The sequence below is a fragment of the Annulohypoxylon maeteangense genome (genome assembly GCF_022496945.1).
Source record: "Annulohypoxylon maeteangense strain CBS 123835 unplaced genomic scaffold GGS22scaffold_19, whole genome shotgun sequence".
NCBI classification, from domain to species: domain Eukaryota; kingdom Fungi; phylum Ascomycota; class Sordariomycetes; order Xylariales; family Hypoxylaceae; genus Annulohypoxylon; species Annulohypoxylon maeteangense.
This window is the reverse complement of record NW_025953266.1, coordinates 424,493-443,522: the sequence shown is the minus strand read 5'-3', so window position 1 is coordinate 443,522 and position 19,030 is coordinate 424,493. Positions and strand designations below refer to the sequence as shown.

The 19,030-nt window shown below is 48.3% G+C and overlaps 6 protein-coding genes across 6 annotated transcripts; 4 read left to right on the top strand and 2 right to left on the bottom strand.

Annotated features, from left to right (window-relative positions):
- Nucleotides 1-1,231: 1,231 nt before the first annotated feature.
- Nucleotides 1,232-3,157, top strand: GGS22DRAFT_181668 (phosphate transporter; the record flags this gene model as incomplete). Its single annotated transcript, XM_047963885.1, has 2 exons — nucleotides 1,232-1,310; nucleotides 1,431-3,157. 2 exons carry the CDS (start codon nucleotides 1,232-1,234, stop codon nucleotides 3,155-3,157), a joined length of 1,806 nt encoding a protein of 601 aa, XP_047815362.1.
- A 936-nt stretch (nucleotides 3,158-4,093) lies between these two features.
- On the top strand, nucleotides 4,094-6,244 carry GGS22DRAFT_172413 (HET-domain-containing protein). The gene has a single exon (XM_047962747.1). It carries the CDS (start codon nucleotides 4,381-4,383, stop codon nucleotides 6,067-6,069), a length of 1,689 nt encoding a protein of 562 aa, XP_047815361.1. The 5' UTR covers nucleotides 4,094-4,380; the 3' UTR covers nucleotides 6,070-6,244.
- Nucleotides 6,245-6,781: 537 nt separating this feature from the next.
- On the bottom strand, nucleotides 6,782-9,196 carry GGS22DRAFT_172412 (carbohydrate-binding module family 32 protein). The gene has a single exon (XM_047962746.1). It carries the CDS (start codon nucleotides 8,609-8,611, stop codon nucleotides 7,064-7,066), a length of 1,548 nt encoding a protein of 515 aa, XP_047815360.1. The 5' UTR covers nucleotides 8,612-9,196; the 3' UTR covers nucleotides 6,782-7,063.
- Nucleotides 9,197-9,362: 166 nt separating this feature from the next.
- GGS22DRAFT_172410 (ferredoxin reductase-like protein) lies at nucleotides 9,363-10,948 on the top strand. Its single transcript, XM_047962745.1, has 3 exons — nucleotides 9,363-9,526; nucleotides 9,635-10,019; nucleotides 10,079-10,948. The coding sequence occupies exons 1-3, from the start codon at nucleotides 9,482-9,484 to the stop codon at nucleotides 10,645-10,647; spliced, it is 999 nt and encodes a 332-aa protein (XP_047815359.1). The 5' UTR covers nucleotides 9,363-9,481; the 3' UTR covers nucleotides 10,648-10,948.
- A 1,848-nt stretch (nucleotides 10,949-12,796) lies between these two features.
- GGS22DRAFT_172408 (uncharacterized protein) lies at nucleotides 12,797-13,338 on the bottom strand. Its single transcript, XM_047962744.1, has one exon. The coding sequence runs from the start codon at nucleotides 13,226-13,228 to the stop codon at nucleotides 12,974-12,976; it is 255 nt and encodes an 84-aa protein (XP_047815358.1). The 5' UTR covers nucleotides 13,229-13,338; the 3' UTR covers nucleotides 12,797-12,973.
- A 136-nt stretch (nucleotides 13,339-13,474) lies between these two features.
- GGS22DRAFT_59262 lies at nucleotides 13,475-15,533 on the top strand. Its single transcript, XM_047967491.1, has one exon. The coding sequence runs from the start codon at nucleotides 13,820-13,822 to the stop codon at nucleotides 15,518-15,520; it is 1,701 nt and encodes a 566-aa protein (XP_047815357.1). The 5' UTR covers nucleotides 13,475-13,819; the 3' UTR covers nucleotides 15,521-15,533.
- The last annotated feature ends 3,497 nt before the right edge of the window (nucleotides 15,534-19,030 follow it).

Genomic DNA, 19,030 nt, shown 5'->3' with positions numbered 1-19,030 from the left:
TTTACCTAAATCAAATAAGCAATGCAGATTTCATAATCTAAACCTCGTCGACATGTAGCCACGATACCATCGCATAAATCATCGTCGCACGGGTTCCCAGCTCGACATGCCTAGTACCTACCTACCTACATACCTTCCTAAGGTATCTCGCCTAAGATCTAAGCAGGAGGGAGATAAAAATTTCCGACCCCATACAGCGTAAATGATAAATCCTGCGACAACGCGGCCGCGATATCATGCAACGAATCAACCAATGACAAACCCCACCTGCTCCGAGGTCTTGTTTCCTATTGTAGATAGAGTAAGTATTATTAAGTCATAGTTCGCCGTTCTCCTCGTGTGCATTCCAGATGTAGGGCTGCGCTACGATTATCTAGCAGATGCTCTATTGGATATACCACGCGCAGCCGTTTCTCCTTCTCGTTCTAGAATCGTTCTTTTGCAGGAAGGCGACAGACCCTGAGATGATCGAGTGGTCCGACGTCTCATTAGCGTCATCGATCCCCTGGTCTGGCTGTACCCGGGCGTCTGGGCACGCAGGGGACCCCATACTCCACCATTAGCCGTTCACGACCGTCGATCTTCCCACGTGGGGTATCTCAAGCTTTCCATTGGCCGGAGAAGGTCCTAGGGTCCGGTGGAGTGCTAACCTCTGCCAAGAGCCTCAGCCGTCGAGCGCACGGCGAACCAGGTTCGACGATTCCACAACTTCACGTATCTTCGCGGATATTGGCATCCTCTTTGGCTCCCCGCCAAGGCTGCGGCCAAGTCTGCGCCAAGTACGGCCGATATCTGCTTTGACGGCGAAGAGGCGCGACACAAGCTTCCCAAGAGGTGAGATCAAACGAAGGGGGCCTGTCTGGCTTCGAGCCGAACGAGCTGGGCGGCCGACGCTTGCGACGGTAGAGTTAAGCGTGGCGCTCGGCGCTGCACGCTACAAATCATGCTTTGCGAAGGGTAAACGTTGCAGCCCATTAGTGAGAAGCATAACGCCTCGGTGACGGCCACGGGAGGCAAGGTACGTGAAGGAACAAGAGTCTTGGATGTTAGAGAAGATAGGTCATAGTGGATAGGGCGTAGGACGTATATAATCTCCCTATCTCACTTCCCGTCTTCTTCCTTTCCCTTGTTTGTGTTGTCTTGATAACCAGCGATATCAACGAGCCATCGAGCCATCGATCTACGACGTCGACGAACCATTCTCTTCACACTCTCACGTGTCAAGTTCAAAATGGCTCTCGATCAGTATACCTACATTTTCGTCATCGGCACTTTGTTTGCCATGCTCGATGCCTTCAACAATGGAGCCAGTAAGTCCTTATCTTCGTCTCATCCAAATCACGTCATCTCCTTTTCCTATCCATATTACTATACTATATCCCATGTCTTTACGTAAGCAATCGTTCAATCGGATCCTAACCATCCCCTAGACGATGTAGCAAACGCCTGGGCGACGAGCGTCTCGTCCCGATCCATCTCATATAGACAAGCCATGATTTTCGGCACCATATTCGAGATGTTAGGTGCCATCACGGTCGGCGCTCGCACAGCCGAGACAATTAAGAATGGTATTATCCCCACCGACGCATTCCGCGGCGACGCTGGTGTACAGATGCTCGCCTTTACATGCGCTTTGGCCGCCGCTTCCACGTGGGTGATGTGGTGTACTAGACACTCGGCCCACGTTTCGTCAACGTACTCCCTTATCTCGGCTGTAGCCGGTGTCGGTGTTGCCACTGTCGGTGCTTCTAAAGTTCAATGGGGCTGGAACGACGGCAAGGGCCTCGGCGCTATTTTCGCGGGTCTGGGCATGGCCCCCGTCATCTCCGGTGGTTTCGCCGCTGTTATCTTCATGCTGATCAAGGTTGTCGTGCACCTCCGCAAGAACCCCGTTCCGTATGCCGTGTACACGTCTCCGTTCTTCTTCCTTATCGCCGGCACAATTTGCACCCTTTCTATTGTCTATAAGGGCTCCCCTAACCTCGGCCTGAGCAAGAAGGCCCCTTGGTATGTCGCAGCTGTTACCATGGGAACTGGTGGCGGTGTTGCGTTGCTGGCTGCTGTTTTCTTCGTTCCCTACGTACACGCCAAGGTTATTAGAAAGGACCACGGTGTCAAGTGGTGGATGTTCGTTTATGGTCCCCTACTCTTCAAGCGCCCTGTGGTCGATCAGGCCGACCGCGCCGATGTTCCCAACTACGCCGTTGTCCAAGACGAGGAAGAGCACTCTTCGTCATCCACCCACTCCCCCGAATCCCTCTCCGAAATCCAACCCGTGTCCAAGGAAACCTCCACCTCGGACATCGAGAAGACGCCCGCCGATGTCGAATCCCGACAACTTACCTCGAAGGAAATCGCTGCGGCAGGTGAATCCAAACTCCACGCCAAGCTCCTCAAGAACCGCGGCCCTATGGGCTGGGCCATGCGTACGCTCCGTGACAACCCGATGGGCGCCGGCGAGATCTACGAAATGCACAACATCCGAATGCTCGCTCGCCGCATACCCGCCATGATCGTCTGCGGTGCCCTCTACGGTCTCCACTACGACATCCACGCAGCACAAAGCGGAGTCTCAGGAACCCCCGAAGGCAAGCGCATGGAGCGCGTATACGCGCACGCGGAGAAGTACCCGAACGAAGTGGAGCACACGTACAGCTTCGTGCAGATCCTAACGGCGTGCACGGCATCATTCGCCCACGGCGCAAACGACATCGGAAACAGCGTCGGCCCCTGGGCCGTCATCTACTCCGCCTGGTCGACCGGCAGCGCAGCTGCCTCCAAGGCCCCCGTCCCCGTCTGGCAGCTCGCGGTCCTCTCCGCCACCATCTCCCTCGGCCTCATCACCTACGGCTACAACATCATGAAGGTCATGGGCAACAAAATCACCTACCACTCCCCCAGCCGCGGCTGCTCCATGGAGATGGGCGCCGCTATCACCGTTTTGGTCTTCTCCCAGTTCTCGCTCCCCGTCTCGACTTCCATGTGTATTACGGGCGCGACGGTCGGTGTTGGCTTGTGTAATGGCACGTTGAAGGCGGTGAATTTTCAGAGGGTGGGACTCTTGCTGCTTTCGTGGATCGCGACGATTCCGATTGCGGGGACGCTGGGGGGCGTGCTGATGGGGCTGTTCCTTAATGCGCCGCATTTTGCTTCGTAGATGTGGGGAATGGGTAGGGGGTAGATCTTTTTTTTTTGTTTGGGTTGGGTGTATGAGTTGGGATGATGGTTGGTTGCTTAGGTACTTATAGAGCGTATTTGGGTAAAAGAAGTGTGGGAATGTGGACGCTTCATGGGTTCGTGTACGAGTGAAAGAATGGATGGATGGATGGGTTGAGATATCTAATGGTGTGTAGACCCTTGAGTTGCTATCTAGATTCTATCTACAATCCAACTGCCCTTTACCAGCCTTATTCTAGGGAGCACTCGCAAATATAAGGATTCAAACGTTCTTTTAGCACATTGAATCGCACGAAGCCTTTAAAAGCCAAGCCTCGCCACAATAGCCCGAGTTTAGGGGTCTTCGAGCACCGATTTTCCTTTATACTTATCTACCTACTGCAATTCCGCCGTGGCCGGCTCGGGGGGCTTACGCAATCACAAGCTTTAACAGGGCCAGGTCCTGGATTAGGTTATGTTAACAACGTTCAATATAGCTTCAATTCAAAAGGCGCGTTAATCATGTAGGGAACTCCATTTATGTACTAGGTAGGTATCTACATGGCTCTTTCAACTTAATTGGACGAAAAGTACTAGATTAGAAGACTATTGATTAATAGAGGAAGAAAGCTGACACGAGATCGTTGGGCGCCTGGAACCTAATAATTACTAGTAACCATAGAGATCATTGGTTAGACTGGATATAATGAGGATCTATAATCCCTTTCAAAAATCAAGAAATAAGATTGAAGGTTTCAAGCGACATGCAGAGGTGAAATAGCTCCAAGATCAGTACATTTATAGTTGCTATAACAGGGTTAGCAGGTGCTACTTTGACCCACACCTTCTAGTGTGACAGTTCTGTATGGTCTTGAGATCCGTTATCTTTCTTCTAGATATTGGGTTCTCAGAGCCTAACGAGTCCTTTTGATCAACTGTCTTCTAATGATATCGAATGTTCATTGGTAAAAGTCACAGCGTCGATACGGAGATCTCAACTTGCTTTTGTACAACTACTCCTTCGTTTTACAACTTTTTCGAAACTTCAGTTCCCATTCGGTAACAGGTTCAAAACACCAACCTACGGTATCAAACTACAGACACATATATACATACACGTTATAGTCAGCCCCTAGGTATCTGCCGTTTACTCTTAATACTCTACCTCTATCTTCCAAGGTTCCTACTTAACCTTTAGCGTACCTACCTGGTACGTATCTCACGATGCGCCTTTTAAATGTTCAAAGTCTGGAACTAGTCTATTTCAATGGCCCAAGTAGAGCTCCCGAATATGTTATTCTTTCCCATACATGGGGGGAGGAAGAAGTTACTTTTGCGGACATGTCGACGAAGAATTTCAGACATAAAAAAGGGTTTTCCAAGATTGAAGGCTGCCGGAAATTAGCTCGGAAATGGGGTTTCGAATGGTTCTGGGTTGATACGTGTTGTATTGATCAATCGAGCAGTTCTGAGCTGTCGGAGTCCATCAATTCGATGTATGAATGGTATGAGTGGGCTAGGTTTTGCTTCGCCTACCTCGCCGACCTCCCTCACCTCCCCCACTCAAACTATCCAGGCTCCCCTATACCTCTAGACGCCTCGGCCTTTCGGAGGAGTGACTGGTTTCGAAGAGGCTGGACATTACAGGAACTTCTAGCACCCAGATGGGTCAACTTTTACGATGCTTCGTGGGAATTTGTTGGGGATCGAGAGAATTTATACAGGGAAATAAGCGAAGCCACGGGTATTAATGAACGTATTATCCGTACCACCTCCCTTGCGAAAACCAAAAGTATCGCTATGAAGCTTTCATGGGCTTCGGGGCGGATGACTTCGAGACCGGAAGACATGGCATATTGTTTGATGGGGTTGCTAGAGGTTAACATGCCACTGTTGTACGGAGAAGGCTGCCTCAAAGCTTTCCGCCGACTTCAACTAGAACTTATAAAGGACAACTACGATCATACTATCTTAACCTGGGGGTTGAATTCGAAGAACACACGATTCAATTTTTCGGACGCGATACCTCTCCTGGCCCATTCACCTAATTCCTTCTACGATTGGGATTCGTCTGTCAACCCTTTGCCGCCCGAAGGCTCGCACTATTTTTCAACAAATCTGGGGTTACAACTCTCGCTTCCAATCATATTTCTTACAGAGAATATCGGGTTGGGGGTATTGGAATGTGGACGTGAGGGAGAGGGAAATAGAGTTGCCTTACCATTATCCATAAGGCATCGTAAGAATGCTTCCCCAGTCGGGGAAAGGGCCGTTGGTATCTCGCCAATTCTAATTCCAGCATCGGCTGTAGGTCACCTAAGCCCTACTACTATTTACCTGAATGATAGAACCAGGAATTTCAGCTCATACCTAGAACTTAAGAGTTGCAATTTGAGTTTGTACTCACTAGCTGATATCGGATACACACTTATCGACTACTTTCCGCCCAATACTCTCCAATCGCCAGTTATTTCACTTGAAGATCCTACTTATCTTGAGACAGACAAGCTGCTGCGATTCTCTCACAAAGTCCTCGATGACCTATATATCTTATATCGCTGCAACACAAATCTACCAATGGAGAACTGCCTAAAGATATCGAATAAATATGTCGCCATTGCGATCCGCCCAAACTCCCAGGGGCTGGAAAGGCAGAGAAAAAAATCGTGGGAGTTATTACTTGCCCCTGATTTTAACAAGATTGATTTTGAACAACTCGAAAAGTCTCTTCCGTGGAGCTCGTCGGTGGAAACTATGCCTATTGACTACACAGACTTGAGGGGCGAAACGCGGAGAACTCCAGTTCGGATTCAATTTAAGTATGAATATGATACATTCATTATATCGTGCTGGGGTACCTCAAACCCAACCCCAAGACTAGGGCGACGAGAACGCAGAGGGGATCGCAAGTAGTGGAACCCTATAACCAACCACTTGCAAAGCCCTCCCCTGGGGGGGCTTAGAATCAGGCCGACAGACAAGTAGTGATCGCTAATCAGGGAATGTTGAGCCCCTGAGGCAAGATTTGGCATCATAGTATCATCAGGATCATAAGTATCATGTATATACCTAGGTAGTAGAGCTTGCCACGTCCCATAACCCCTAGGAACGTTGCGAAGAGAGACCCACGCCCGTTCGCTTAGACGTTAAACAGAACAACAACAACAAAACAAGTGCCAGAGTATCGAAATCAACTCAAATAGTTAGCTTATATAACGATATAATACGTGCCCTGTCAAGTATCAGGTCAGATGATATTTCAACCCCAACATATGATAAGCAGCGAGGGAAAGTGACGCGAGAAACTATAAGAATGGACAAGCCATAAGGCCATTGCGTTACTTGCGGAACTGTCGACGACGGAGTCGGCCGAAAGGGGGCTCGTCAAACTTCACGGAGCGTAACCGCGATTAATGAAGACAGTAGCCAAAATAAAACAACGCCAAAGCCAATTCATAAACAGCTTAGGACTTCACATAGGTGCGTGCTAGCCAGATCATAGAGTGCGTGTTGTTATTATCATACCAGCTTTTAGAACGCCATCGGCTACGAGGTCAACTCGCCGGACCGCACTAACAAATCTAATTTGGATGTATACCACTAGGGAAAGGCATGGTTTCAGTAACGCAATATATATCAATTCTGCTCTCAAGTCTAGGTAGGTAGAAAATTTCGCGTATCGGACAAGCAATCGCTAAATATTGTATTGGGATAGGTTAAGACGTAGCCCTGGAGACCCTACCTCCACTGAGATATAGCGGATATCCACTAAATTCTAGGGGCCGAGCCACTGAAGAAGAACGCCACACTGCCACACTATCTCAACACACAATTTTGGCGCTCGAGCAAATATGCGAAATTTTTGACCCAGACCTTCGCAAGCCCGCGGTCTCTAATCATATCGTGCTCATACAGAGCCGCTTCGCGCACCAAGTACCTGAAAACTATTAACTAAAGGAGTGGCATTCGCCTGCGTGATGCGGAGACGTATCCTGTTTGTCTCAACAGAGGCGCTTAACCGATCAATACGTTTGTATCCCAATGACGTGCCTGTAGCGAGCGTCTGGTAGGTGCCGTTTACAACAGCGTCGATCGCGTACCCTCCTACTCTCTGACCTAAGGCGATATGCTCCTGCGTGATGAAGGCGTCGACGGTGTATGTACCATCTAAGTCAACTTCAAGAGTGCTGGTTGTCTCATTGTCATTGACAGCCCAGTATGTATCTTTATTGCCGTCGAGCACGTTGGCTGGTCCGTAAAGCGCGAAATCCTCACCACGGACGCTGCTAGCGTTTACAGGAAGCCCAGGGTTGAGTATTGTCCGGCTCAGAAACGCGTCGCGCTGAGACCCGAATTGAAGCAAGATATCCACATCACCCTCAACAATCTGACCAGTCGTATCGGGGGGAACGTCTAGCAAAAGATTCACGCTTCGGCCTACTGACTGCATGTACATAGTCATTAGCGTGTCGGCCGTCTTGGACTTCTCATTGGCATGGTAAAACCAGCCATCTCGTAGACGCGCATCTGCTTCCGCCGGCGTCCAGTATGCACCATCGCGGACCCCGGTTTCCAATTGATCTCCCGAATAGTGCGGTTCATCCTGCGTCCGACTAATCGTGTGCCAATTCGTTGCCACCGTCACGCCGTCCTCATTGCCTACCCATCGCGCATCAACCCCTTGATGCCCCCACATGATCGCCCCTGGCTGGTACTCGTGAATGATGTTGCGGAAGTCGGTCCAGTTAAACGTCTGCACAGTAGCCGACCCACTGTTCCCGTCAAGCCACAACTCCGATACCTGAATGGGCGAACCGTCGCTAAGCTTCATCGTCACCAGTTCCGTCAGCTGCTGAGCGTAAAACTCATTATAGTCCCCCGGAGTATTATCCCCGAAAATCTGCGGTTCGTCATAAATCGTCCCAGTCAAGTTCGTCTTCGACATAGCAGGATCGCGATGGATATCCCACGGCGACAGATAGATGCCAAATTTGATGCCGTACTTCTTCGCAGAAGCGGCTGCCATTTGCACAACGTCGGCGTTTAGACCTTGAGAAACACGATCTTTTGCCCACTTTCCGTTGCTGATCTTATATGTTGTGGTATTTGTATCCCACAGCGCCATGCCATCGTGATGTTTTGCTGTCAAGATCATCCCCGCCATGCCGGCGTCCGCGAACGACTTAGCCCATTGATCCGTGTCCAATGCCGTCGGCGCAAATACGTCAGGCGTACTCTGGCTAGTTCCCCATTCCTCATTTGTGAATGTGTTGGGGCCAAAGTGTATGAATGCATAATATTCGAGCGCATGCCATTCAAGCTGGTTGGCGGACGGTGTTCGTAAATATGCTGTAGGTGGGGCCTGGCTGTATACCACAGCTGATAACCAATTCACGGCGCCGACAAGATAAAAAACCCATTGTCGGCGCGATATAGACCACGCTCTTGTCATCATTGCTATTGTAAAGGTACGCAAGCACGTTAGTATATATGGCAACAGCGCGCTCTTGGCTCAAGCTCCAATTCGCGAATAAACAACATTAAAGAATGCCGCCCAGAATCATCTGGCTATGTAGCATTTTCCCGGTTTTCCATGTCCGTATCAAGCGGGGATTCTCTGTCAAGGCTCGTACCGAGGAGATCCATGACTGGTGGAACTTGGTCTTGAGATTTGCCGTATTCCATATCGGGAAGTTGCCTGGGATATTGAGCGAGAATGAAGATAAAAAGATAAGACCCTTTACTAGAGGAATATCGCGTTCTTGAGACGATGTTTATAGCTCAATGTAAAAGATGTAAGGAATAATTCACGTGGAAGTTGCAGAAATGAAGCATCTCGGGGTAGGGGACTTTTAGGAGTAGGTACAACAAGCAAATGTACAAGCCTCCGTAAGAGATTTATCCCAACAGGTCGTAATATCCATGATGTTATGTTATACGGTGATGAATATGGAGCTGCGACCACAATCGTGACTGCCAATTCCAATTGTATCCATGTATGTTAGAAAGTTCAAGTAAGGGCTACCGTACTTAGTATGCTCGGCACCGAAAACAAATGTATTTGTGCAACACAAAGCCATATTGGTAAGCAATTCTGATCTCGTTTGAATTCGTATGCCGAATCTTACACCATATCACGTGATGACGTCATCCTCCAGGATCGTGCCATCGGTCTTTAGAGCTCGTCCGACCTTAGCATCTTTAGCATGTTTTAGATCAATTCTTTATTTTAAACAAACTTTCGGATCTCGAACTCTTTCGTTTTCCGCCCAATTGAACCCTGAAGACATTTCTGTCGCTCATTATTCTCAGCCCTATACACAACATGTTCTCCAGATCAGCAATTCGCGCGGCCCAGCCGCTAAAGCGAGTAAGTTCATCGCACAACAGCTTCCGGAGCTCCGAGCTAGAGCTTCGAGAGCTTAGAAATCATACAAATTTATCAATTGGAGACTAACGGATACCCTCTGTGCTCTAGAATCTCCTATCGCGCTCCTATGCTACCGAACCTCCAAAAGGCGGCTCTTCTAACACCCTCCTCTATGGACTAGGCGCTGTCGGCGTTGCGGGCGCTGGTTACTACTTTCTTGCGGGGTCACCCAAAGTAGATTCGGCTGCGGCCAAGGCCAAGGAAGCTGTGAGCGGACCGGCAAAGAAGGCATTCACCGGCGGCGATCAGGGCTTCATTTCCCTGCTACTAAAAGATGTCGAGATCATCAATCACAATACTAAGAAGTTTATTTTCAAATTGCCAGAGGATGACCAGGTTTCGGGCATGCCTGTAACCAGCGCACTCTTAACAAAATATCAAGCTGAGGGGCAGAAGCCGGTTGTACGGCCATACACTCCTACGAGCGATGAGGGCAAGTTATACCTTAAAAATTGGGAAGAAGGGTTCTCTGGCTAATGCGGGATTATACAGACGTCAAGGGCCAAATCGAGCTCATCGTTAAAAAGTACCCTAACGGACCTATGTCCACACACATACACGATATGGTACCAGGCCAGCGCCTCGACTTTAAGGGACCGCTGCCCAAGTACCCGTGGACGCCCAACAAGCACGATCATATCGCGCTAGTCGCCGGCGGCACGGGCATCACGCCCATGTACCAGCTCGCGCATGCCATCTTCAAGAACCCGGAGGACAAGACTAAGGTCACGCTCATCTTCGGCAATGTCTCCGAAGAGGATATCTTGCTGAAGAAGGAGTTCGAGCACCTGGAGAACACGTACCCCCAGCGCTTCCGCGCCTTTTACGTGCTCGACAACCCGCCAAAGGAGTGGGCTGGTGCTAAGGGATATATCACCAAGGACCTGCTGAAGACTGTTCTGCCTGAACCTAAGAGCGAGAACATCAAGGTCTTCGTCTGCGGTCCCCCGGGTCTGTACAAGGCTATTTCTGGCAATAAGGTCAGCCCAGCGGACCAGGGCGAGCTGTCGGGTATTCTGAAGGAGTTGGGCTACTCGAAAGATCAGGTTTTCAAGTTTTAAGCATTTAGCGAGAGAGGATGCGGTTATAGACTACCTGATGTTGATATTGGCGCGAAAGTAGAAGCGAAGGCGTCGGCTTTGTTCTTGCTACTGCGAGTTGGACTGGTAGACAGAATCTTCTGCGGAAGAGATGGACGAGGCCTATTTGCGAGAGACGCAATTACCTAGATAGTCCACCGGATTGTACTCTAGTCAATGTGATACTGGATTGATCACGGGAATAAGTTCATGACGTTTGTTCCTGCACAGCTTATGATCTAGATTGCTGTGGCCATGAAATTCGCTAACTAAAGCTTAAGGCACGCCCTCTTTGCTTGTGATACCATTCGCTAAACTACAATGCTCGAGTGACAAATAAACCTTCAACGACGTCTTTGAAAGTAATGACGAAAGTGACACCATCGTCACGCCTTCGTCAACTTCACTAAGAGAGCATCAGCATCTCCTCGAGCTCCTCGGCAACTTTGATCCGAGTATATTGACATTGGCCTAGCCGACGCCCCTTCGCTTCTCCTGCTCTCGCTACTGGGCTGGTGAAGAATATCCTCGGTCGCATCCCCAAAGAAAGTAAGTAATTCGCGAAGAGCCTCGCGAAAGCACGCCTAGGAACACAAGGCCATCGCGATGACGGAAATAGTAACGCATAACTACCCGTCTTACTCGCATACTCACGGCGCATCAATATACACATCCAGGACTCACTACTATACTGAGGGTCTAGGTACGTATACACATCGAGCTCCGCATAGAAGCATCCAGCCAGCACAACAAACAATATACAACCACCAGCCCGCGTCAGCGCAATCTCGCTTCCTGGACCTCGGGTATATAGACGTGCGCGCAGCAGCGACACACTAGACGATGCGACCAAAAAAAAAAGAAAAGAAAAACACCGCGGCTCCTTACGCGCGAGGGGTTATGTTTTACGTACTCGATGGAACGGAACGCGGACGCAGGACATCGAGACACATCTCCGACGGTCGGTCCAGAATCCTTTATGGTTCTGGGGGCGGGAGGATCCGGGGCTGGGGCGAGATGATGTCTAGACCCTTTTTTACTACTACTGCTGCTGCTTTCACTGCTACCTTACGGCGGTAGAGGTTCATGCTTATTGCTTACGCACGCGCGATGGTGGTGCGCTGTTGTTGGTTTCTGGGGCTTTCTTGGCGGTGTCGTTTGAAGCTGTCATGGGAGGTAAGTAGGTAGGTAGGTAGGATCAAATACTTAGCCTTGGGGCTTGCTGAAAAAAGGCAGTAATAGGTACCTAGTAGGTAGGTATGGTACGGATGTGCCCAGCCCCGAGATGATGAAGGTGCGTTCCTCAGATCGCGAGATTCCGGTTCAGCTGGCTGCGCGCTTCGGGCTTCGGGCGTCTTGCCAGGAGCAGAGTTGACAGTGCAATATATGCTGTGGAACGAGGCGCTTCTTTTGACCTACACAGATACTAGTCTGCTTGCTAAGAGATCTGCTAATAAAACGTAGTTTCTGAGTCAGAAAAAATGCCTAGCTGCCTTTCCATTGTCACGCACGCCATATCTGCAGCAATTAGTTACGTGCTTAGCTATTAGCTAATTGATATGTATGTATCTGAAATACCAGGTAGCCCGACATCTCGCTAGCCACGCCCACGCTTCCATCGACTACCTACCTACCTACATACCTACCGCGCATAACGCAATGCCGGCTAAAACCGACACCCAGGCTGCGCGCCGACATGTGGCCGACTAGAACCTGGAGCCGGATCCCGCGATTCCATATACACACATGGCCCGCTACCCAACGTCTGCGTATGTTCTACATATACCTATGCCTACCTATGCAGTAAGGAAGTAGTTAGGTAGCAGGTAATAGATGAAGACAGCTCCATAGGGAGGATCAAGCTCTTGGCGTCGGGCGATTCGCTCGCGAATCCCACGTGCGAGGGAGAGGAGCTGGAGGTAGGGGAGCCGTCTATTGGTTTCTGACATTGGTTACACGATGATTGGCGACATCAGCTTGCCGATTGACGAAATGACTCGTCTAATTTTTCTCCCCCGTCGTGTATTTCTTTCCTTCTTGAATTGGTGTGGTTGCAGGTTAAAATGCAGATCCGGGGTATGGTATGCCCTGGTACGGTACTTTTTTCTCTCGCTCCATTGCTCCCTCGCTCTTCTTTACCTGGCTGCCAGGCTAGTGCTTGTAAAAGCTGCCAATCCTTCGGATCTGGGGAAAGGAATGCGGGAGCGAATGGGGTTGCATCGAGGAGATTTTATCCAGCCGCAGGGTGGGTTTGTTAAGCGAGATGTGCCGGGCTTGCCGGGGTGGTTGAGATGAAGCTTTTTGCCTTTTATTTTTTTAGGTGATGTGAATGATGTGTTAACCCCTTTTCAAGTTTGGATCGGGATTTTATAGTCCCTGATATACTTTCGTATACACGTGTTTTATCGCACATGTTGTCCTGATGAACAGCTTGGTCGCAACTCAATTTTGGGGGGTTACCACATGCTCGGGTTTCGAAGCACGACGTTGACGTTGTTACCTGTGAGCTTAAAGTTAAAGAAACCGTAACAGTCGCAAACAGAGTTTTGCTAGCCAGGTACATGAGGTAGACGCAGGAACGGCTGTCGCACCGATAGAATTGGGTCAGTGTACTCCATTTATCCACCAGTAACGCAAGAGTACATATAACGTTATATATGCAGAAGGAACGAGAATGAATAGTTAGAAGCAAGACCAATAGGGACGTAGCTGCGTGGTCTAGCATGCTCAAGAAATCAAAATATCACGAGACCATTCAAGTTCTTTAAAGAAAATAACGAGGAAAGTATCAAATCGCAGTTCCTTCACAGTTTGTCCGAACAAAAATCATGAGACAAAATGCGCCTTCCCAAATTTTCACGTAAGGTTACTGGTCTTGCCCGAATGTATGACGTCAATGCCGCCTGGACGGAGCTAAGTGTCCGTACAGTCCGAAATTCATCGTCATCATATAATTCACATTGTATTAACGTGATTTGTTTCAATTTTACTTGACAACTTTTTTGCAATCCGAATTCATACATTGTTTTCAATGTTCAAGTCAAGATCTCAAAATTGAGACCAGTAAAACAATATTCGTCTTTACACGCTTCTATTGAACTGTAAGGGGTATGTCGCCGTCGATATTTCAAACACCAATCACTTACACGCCAAAATGGAGACCGAAAAATCCCAAGATGCAGGAAATCGACGGCAAAAACCAGGTCGAAGTCCACCACGCACGTTCAGGGAACGTTTATTCCACGCGCTGCCAGATTATGTCGGCCCGTACAGCGTAGGCGTGATGGAGATAGAGATGCCGGTACGCGAGCCGCGGACGTTTTCACGCATCAAGCGTAATCATATGCATGCGTTGCGGATGGATACAGTCCTCTTCACTATTTTCTACCCCTGCGATGCTTCGTCTTACGTACCCGACAAGGGCAAGATGCCATCTAAAGCCACGTGGTTACCGAGGCCGCGCGCCTTGACCAGTAAGGGCTACGCGAAATTCTTCAGTGTGCCGCATTTGCCTGTTACCGCATATATTGCGGCTACGACCATGTTTACCAAGCTTCCGGCTTTCCGGAATGCCAAGCTGGCTGGTTACTACGCCGACGCGTCGCCTCCTTCGTCTTCTAGTGCTCACAGTCAAGACACATTGACGGAAAGGAGTGAAGGAAAACCCAGGTTTCCAGTTATCCTCTTTAGCCATGGGTTAGGTGGCTCCCGAACGTGTTATAGCGCGGTATGCGGAGAGTTAGCTAGTAACGGTTTCATTGTCGTTGCGATGGAACATCGAGATGGCAGTGGTGCGCGTTCCTATGTCAATATTCCGCCGAGTGGGAAGTTGGCCTCCGATCTAAAGCTCGACGATCCGAACCCAAAACGTTATTACAAGGTTGATTACATCTTCCCCGAGGACAATGCCCAAGATACGTCTCCGCATAATGCTCGAGGTGTAGACACCGAGCTTAGGCACGCTCAGATCGAAATGCGCATGTCTGAGATCGAAGAGGCCTATCATGTTCTAGAACTTCTTAATAATGGGCAAGGTGATCGGATACATGAGAATAATCTGAGAAAGAAGGGCAATGCAGGATCGAGCTCTAAGGGGTTAGAAGGCGTTGACTGGTCTGCTTGGAAAGGTAGACTCTTTCTAGGAAATATCACAGCGATGGGACATTCTTTCGGTGGGGCAACAACAGTCGAGATTGTTCGTCAGAGTGACCGCTTCCCCTATATTAGTCAAGGCATCTTACTAGACACGTGGGGACAAGCAACACCAAAACCAGGAGAAATCACTCACCAATCGCTACAGAAACCTCTTCTAGCTATCAACTCCGAAGCATTCATGCATTGGCCGGAAAACTTTGAGAGGTTAAGCGATATTGCCAGAGAAGCGAAGGACGGGGGTGCTTTTTGCTGGATGATGACTATCAAGGGTTCTACTCATTTATCCCAAACTGATTTTGCTATATTGTATCCGCGATGGATGTCGATATTCATGAAAACAGTGGTCAATCCTAGACGAGCAGTGTACCTAACTGTAAATTCCTCCTTAGAATTCCTAAGTCGAGTACTACCTCCCGAGTCTATTGCAGGCAATGCTTGGGTGAATGAAGGGATCCTTCAAACTAGAGCGCTTATCGCGGATGAGCTGCCACTCGGACACCGACCTGACAATAAATGGATGGCTTCTCGTCTTAGGATACCCAACGAGTTATGGATTCGAACTACCCACTGGTTTCAACCAAGATCCAAGACGTCAATGGTGGCTACTGACGTAAAAGGGAGACCACTGATAAGTTTGGCAAATTATGCACCCGGAAGTGAGGTTTGGATGCATGTTAGTCCAATTCGGGAAGAGCCGTAACATGCGATTTGATGGAGTTAAGGGGTTATCCCATGTCGTTCGCCTTGCATGGTGTTTGGTAGCTGTTCTTCGGTGCTCGGTGCTTGGGTTGTGCGAACACATGGCCGGATACTTCGGAGATACCTTTTGACGAATGACCTCCTGCAGATTGTAGGTAGTAAATAAAATTTGCATTTAGAGCAATGTGCTTGGCTACATGATATTGACGTTTGCAAGGCCGCAACCAGCAATGGCACCGAATCTCGATATGTATAATAGATCGGACCAGAACCTGATGTGATCGATGTACAATGTTCACACGATTGCTTATGGAACACAGTACATAAGCGTGCATATATGGCGTCAAATAGCCGCCCTCCCCTTACTTGTGGACAGGGATAATGCCGCCTGTGGCTGGGAAGCCAAGGACCCAGAAATAGAAATACGAGATGAGGCTCGCGGTAGTAAAGACGATTTCTTACGCCTCAAATGCAGCTGCCGCCAAGTACAGGAATGCAGGACTTGCTAAAATCGCTCCATCATCCGATCCAGCCAGGCCATTAACAATCGAACGTTGGTTCTATTGTGAATTTCTGGTAGGTAATAGGTATGTAGGTAAGCCACACATATGTCGTTAAAATATTTCCGATGTCGCCAGATCTCGCCCGAGGTAGGCATCGAAGCGGTCAGCGTAATACAAGAGCTCTTGCGACGGATCACGACATCAGGAAGCACAACCAGGATACCGTTCTAGAACAAGATCAGCTAGACATCACATAGTAATTTAAATATGAGGCCTTTGAGTTCTTGTAAATAAATAGAGTAGCAGCTCATGTGGATTGCTTGCGTGTCGCTGACTGGGAAGAGGTTGGTGGTTCACGCATGGGCACTGTCGGCTTCTAGCCGTGCCCAGATTCAATGTTCCGGGTCTGTTGCCATCTAGTGGTTGCATTGCGCGCAGGCACATGTAGGCCAAAACTGACAGGCGTGGCGAATGCGGAGTTGAAGCGCAGCTAGAAGGTCAAAGCAAGAATTAATTGAGAATGAAAAAAATAGTAGTAAATCAGGGCAGAGCAAGTGTAAGGTCATCAGATGGCTATTTCGGCCGGTTAAAGAGGATAACGCCGTTCCGATGAGATGGAAGCGCGAAGGTCGCATCGTGAGGGATGTATTATTTCTTTTCTTTCGGCAACGTGCCCGAAATGGGGAATTATCTTGGCACCTCCGGATGAATATTGATTATGTTGTCCATTCTTTACTAATACAAGAAAAGACCTGTCGATCATGACCTGAAATGCGAATAATAGGGAATGGGGCCCCTCATTCTAAACCAGGCTGAACCCATAGATTTAACGGCAATGATTCTAGCAGATGAACTGGTAATAAGGAGATCCATTGGTAATGAATGACTGCCTTGCTTCGTAGAACAGTAGACATGCGAGACAGTGTAATTAAATAACTCAGCATGAGCAGCGGTATTACAAGGCTCAACCATGATCGGACTTCTGAAGCGTCACAGTTTCGGTGGGAAAGATGAAAAAGGTCGTATAAAGAATCTGGAGAACTTCTGAGAGAAATACAGAGTTACCCAAAACTTGGAAAGCCCGTATTGAGTTTTCAGCTGGACAAATTGATGTAAGGTATAGCACAACACGTAGCTTCCATCCAATCAAATGAGAATTCTGTTCCTGGAAGTAGCCGCTAACAACGAACTACTATAGTATGCGCTACCACTATGAAGCGCTAATGTCACTTATATGCAGATACCTATATGTACCTGACTTCTAAGTAGTACCTACCTTAAAAAGACAACATCATGTCCCTATCACTAATCGCACAGTCGTTCCAATTATTGATGATTCCAAGGTTGTTCTCTCATCCAAACATCTATACCGGAAGGTACCTAGTATTTGACTCAAGCATCTAGTGCATCTAGTGGTATAGTGTGACACGGTTGGTGACGTCTTCACATAAGTCATTTAAGCCTTAAGGCTCTTCCTTCAAGTTGTGAAACTAACACGAGCTAAGAATCTTGAGCTTTCCGAATACCCATAAGTAAACCTGATGTTTATTCTATATATGTACCTATGCTGTGGCAGTGGGGGTTGAGGATGTAGCTTGCCGGACGGAGGATAGGTACATACATAATTTCTTTTGAGGAGTCATTGGGCACCTCTATTTGCCACCTGCGTATTTACATGTAAAAGCCTCATCATTGGTATAACGTAGCCAACATAAGGGCTAGCACAATCCGATTTCTTGGTAACGTAGCGTGCAGCGAACGATGACTTCAATGTTCAGGAGTTATAGGTGAAGAACACAACGCTAAGCGGATTGAAGATAGGTACAGATGTAGTGGAGCATATAGTTAAGTTTAGCGGACGGAACCCGTAAGGCGGTGCAATCCCTGTCACACGGTCCGCAACCTAACAGCCCTAAGCCGACAGTTTTTCTGTTTTTGGCAACAACTGCTGTTCAACTGAAGTCCAATCGTTAGGAAATATCGGTTTAGTCAATTGGAAACTAGGGAACTAAAGTTTACTTAGTTGACTTGTCAACTCCGACAGACCGTTTCTCTTTCCCATCTCGTGTATCTCGTGTCGATCGCAGGATCCACGATACTCCCTGGTCCTTTCAACTTTTACTTGTTTCTTTACTTGTCTTCGGTTGGCAACTTGCATACAATGTCTCTGGGCCTGTAAGTGAATGGGAAGCCACCAAAGATAGAAAACAAACGCCTCCACGTTCCTATCACCAATCTAAAAACTAATTTTCTTCTCCCTTTTTTCTGACTCTTACCTATTTCTTTACAAGCAATCCGCTTAATCATTATTTCAGTCGTTCGTTACTAGAATGTTTGCTGCATATCTCTTTATTGTCTACTAATATGGAACGATATTGTATCTATCTAATCTAATTCAATCCGATATAATCCATCAACTTTACCCCACGACAATTACGAAAATAGTGTGCTCGCTCGTTAGTCACGAAAACCACCAAGCTTTACCATCGTGATACTCAAAAACGCCTACCTAATGTCTTTCGTTGCCAACCTCATATCAAGTACATACTAGTTACCTACCTACCTCATTTCTAGGCTCCTAGTAAGTATGATCAGATTTTACAGGCAACCGAACTGACCTCACTAATCTCGGTACCACCAGGTCAGCAAGTCCCGGACCCCAGACAGAAACCCGGCTATACGGACATACGCATCTGAAAGCCAAGACGAATGGGATATATTCAGTCTTTCACATACCACCCCTACCTGAACGCGCACTCTTTCCTGCTGCCGGGCCTTCTATCGTTTAGAGAGACCGACTAGAAATAGTACTATCCAGTTGGCTTATTCTCTTACCAAACGTGGTGCATCTTTACCCCGGCGACCCGGCCCTTTTTCCCAGCGCGCGTCTTGCGTCTGCGTCTGCTAGTTCTCCCAATCAATTTACCTGGTAGCCGACTTGTTGACCCGAAGCAATTATTGGGATTTACCTCTGCTACTTACGAGTATACCAGTTGACGCGTAATCCT

Bases quoted from the DNA above. Each gene is read 5' to 3' on its own strand.
- GGS22DRAFT_172410 (XM_047962745.1), top strand. From the start codon at position 9,482: ATGTTCTCCAGATCAGCAATTCGCGCGGCCCAGCCGCTAAAGCGA. The intron at 9,527-9,634 runs GTAAGTTCATCG...TCTGTGCTCTAG, and splicing joins CGGCCCAGCCGCTAAAGCGA to AATCTCCTATCGCGCTCCTA. The intron at 10,020-10,078 runs GCAAGTTATACC...GGGATTATACAG, and splicing joins CACTCCTACGAGCGATGAGG to ACGTCAAGGGCCAAATCGAG.
- GGS22DRAFT_172408 (XM_047962744.1), bottom strand. From the start codon at position 13,228: ATGTACCTGGCTAGCAAAACTCTGTTTGCGACTGTTACGGTTTCTTTA.
- GGS22DRAFT_59262 (XM_047967491.1), top strand. From the start codon at position 13,820: ATGGAGACCGAAAAATCCCAAGATGCAGGAAATCGACGGCAAAAACCA.
- GGS22DRAFT_172412 (XM_047962746.1), bottom strand. From the start codon at position 8,611: ATGATGACAAGAGCGTGGTCTATATCGCGCCGACAATGGGTTTTTTAT.
- GGS22DRAFT_172413 (XM_047962747.1), top strand. From the start codon at position 4,381: ATGCGCCTTTTAAATGTTCAAAGTCTGGAACTAGTCTATTTCAATGGC.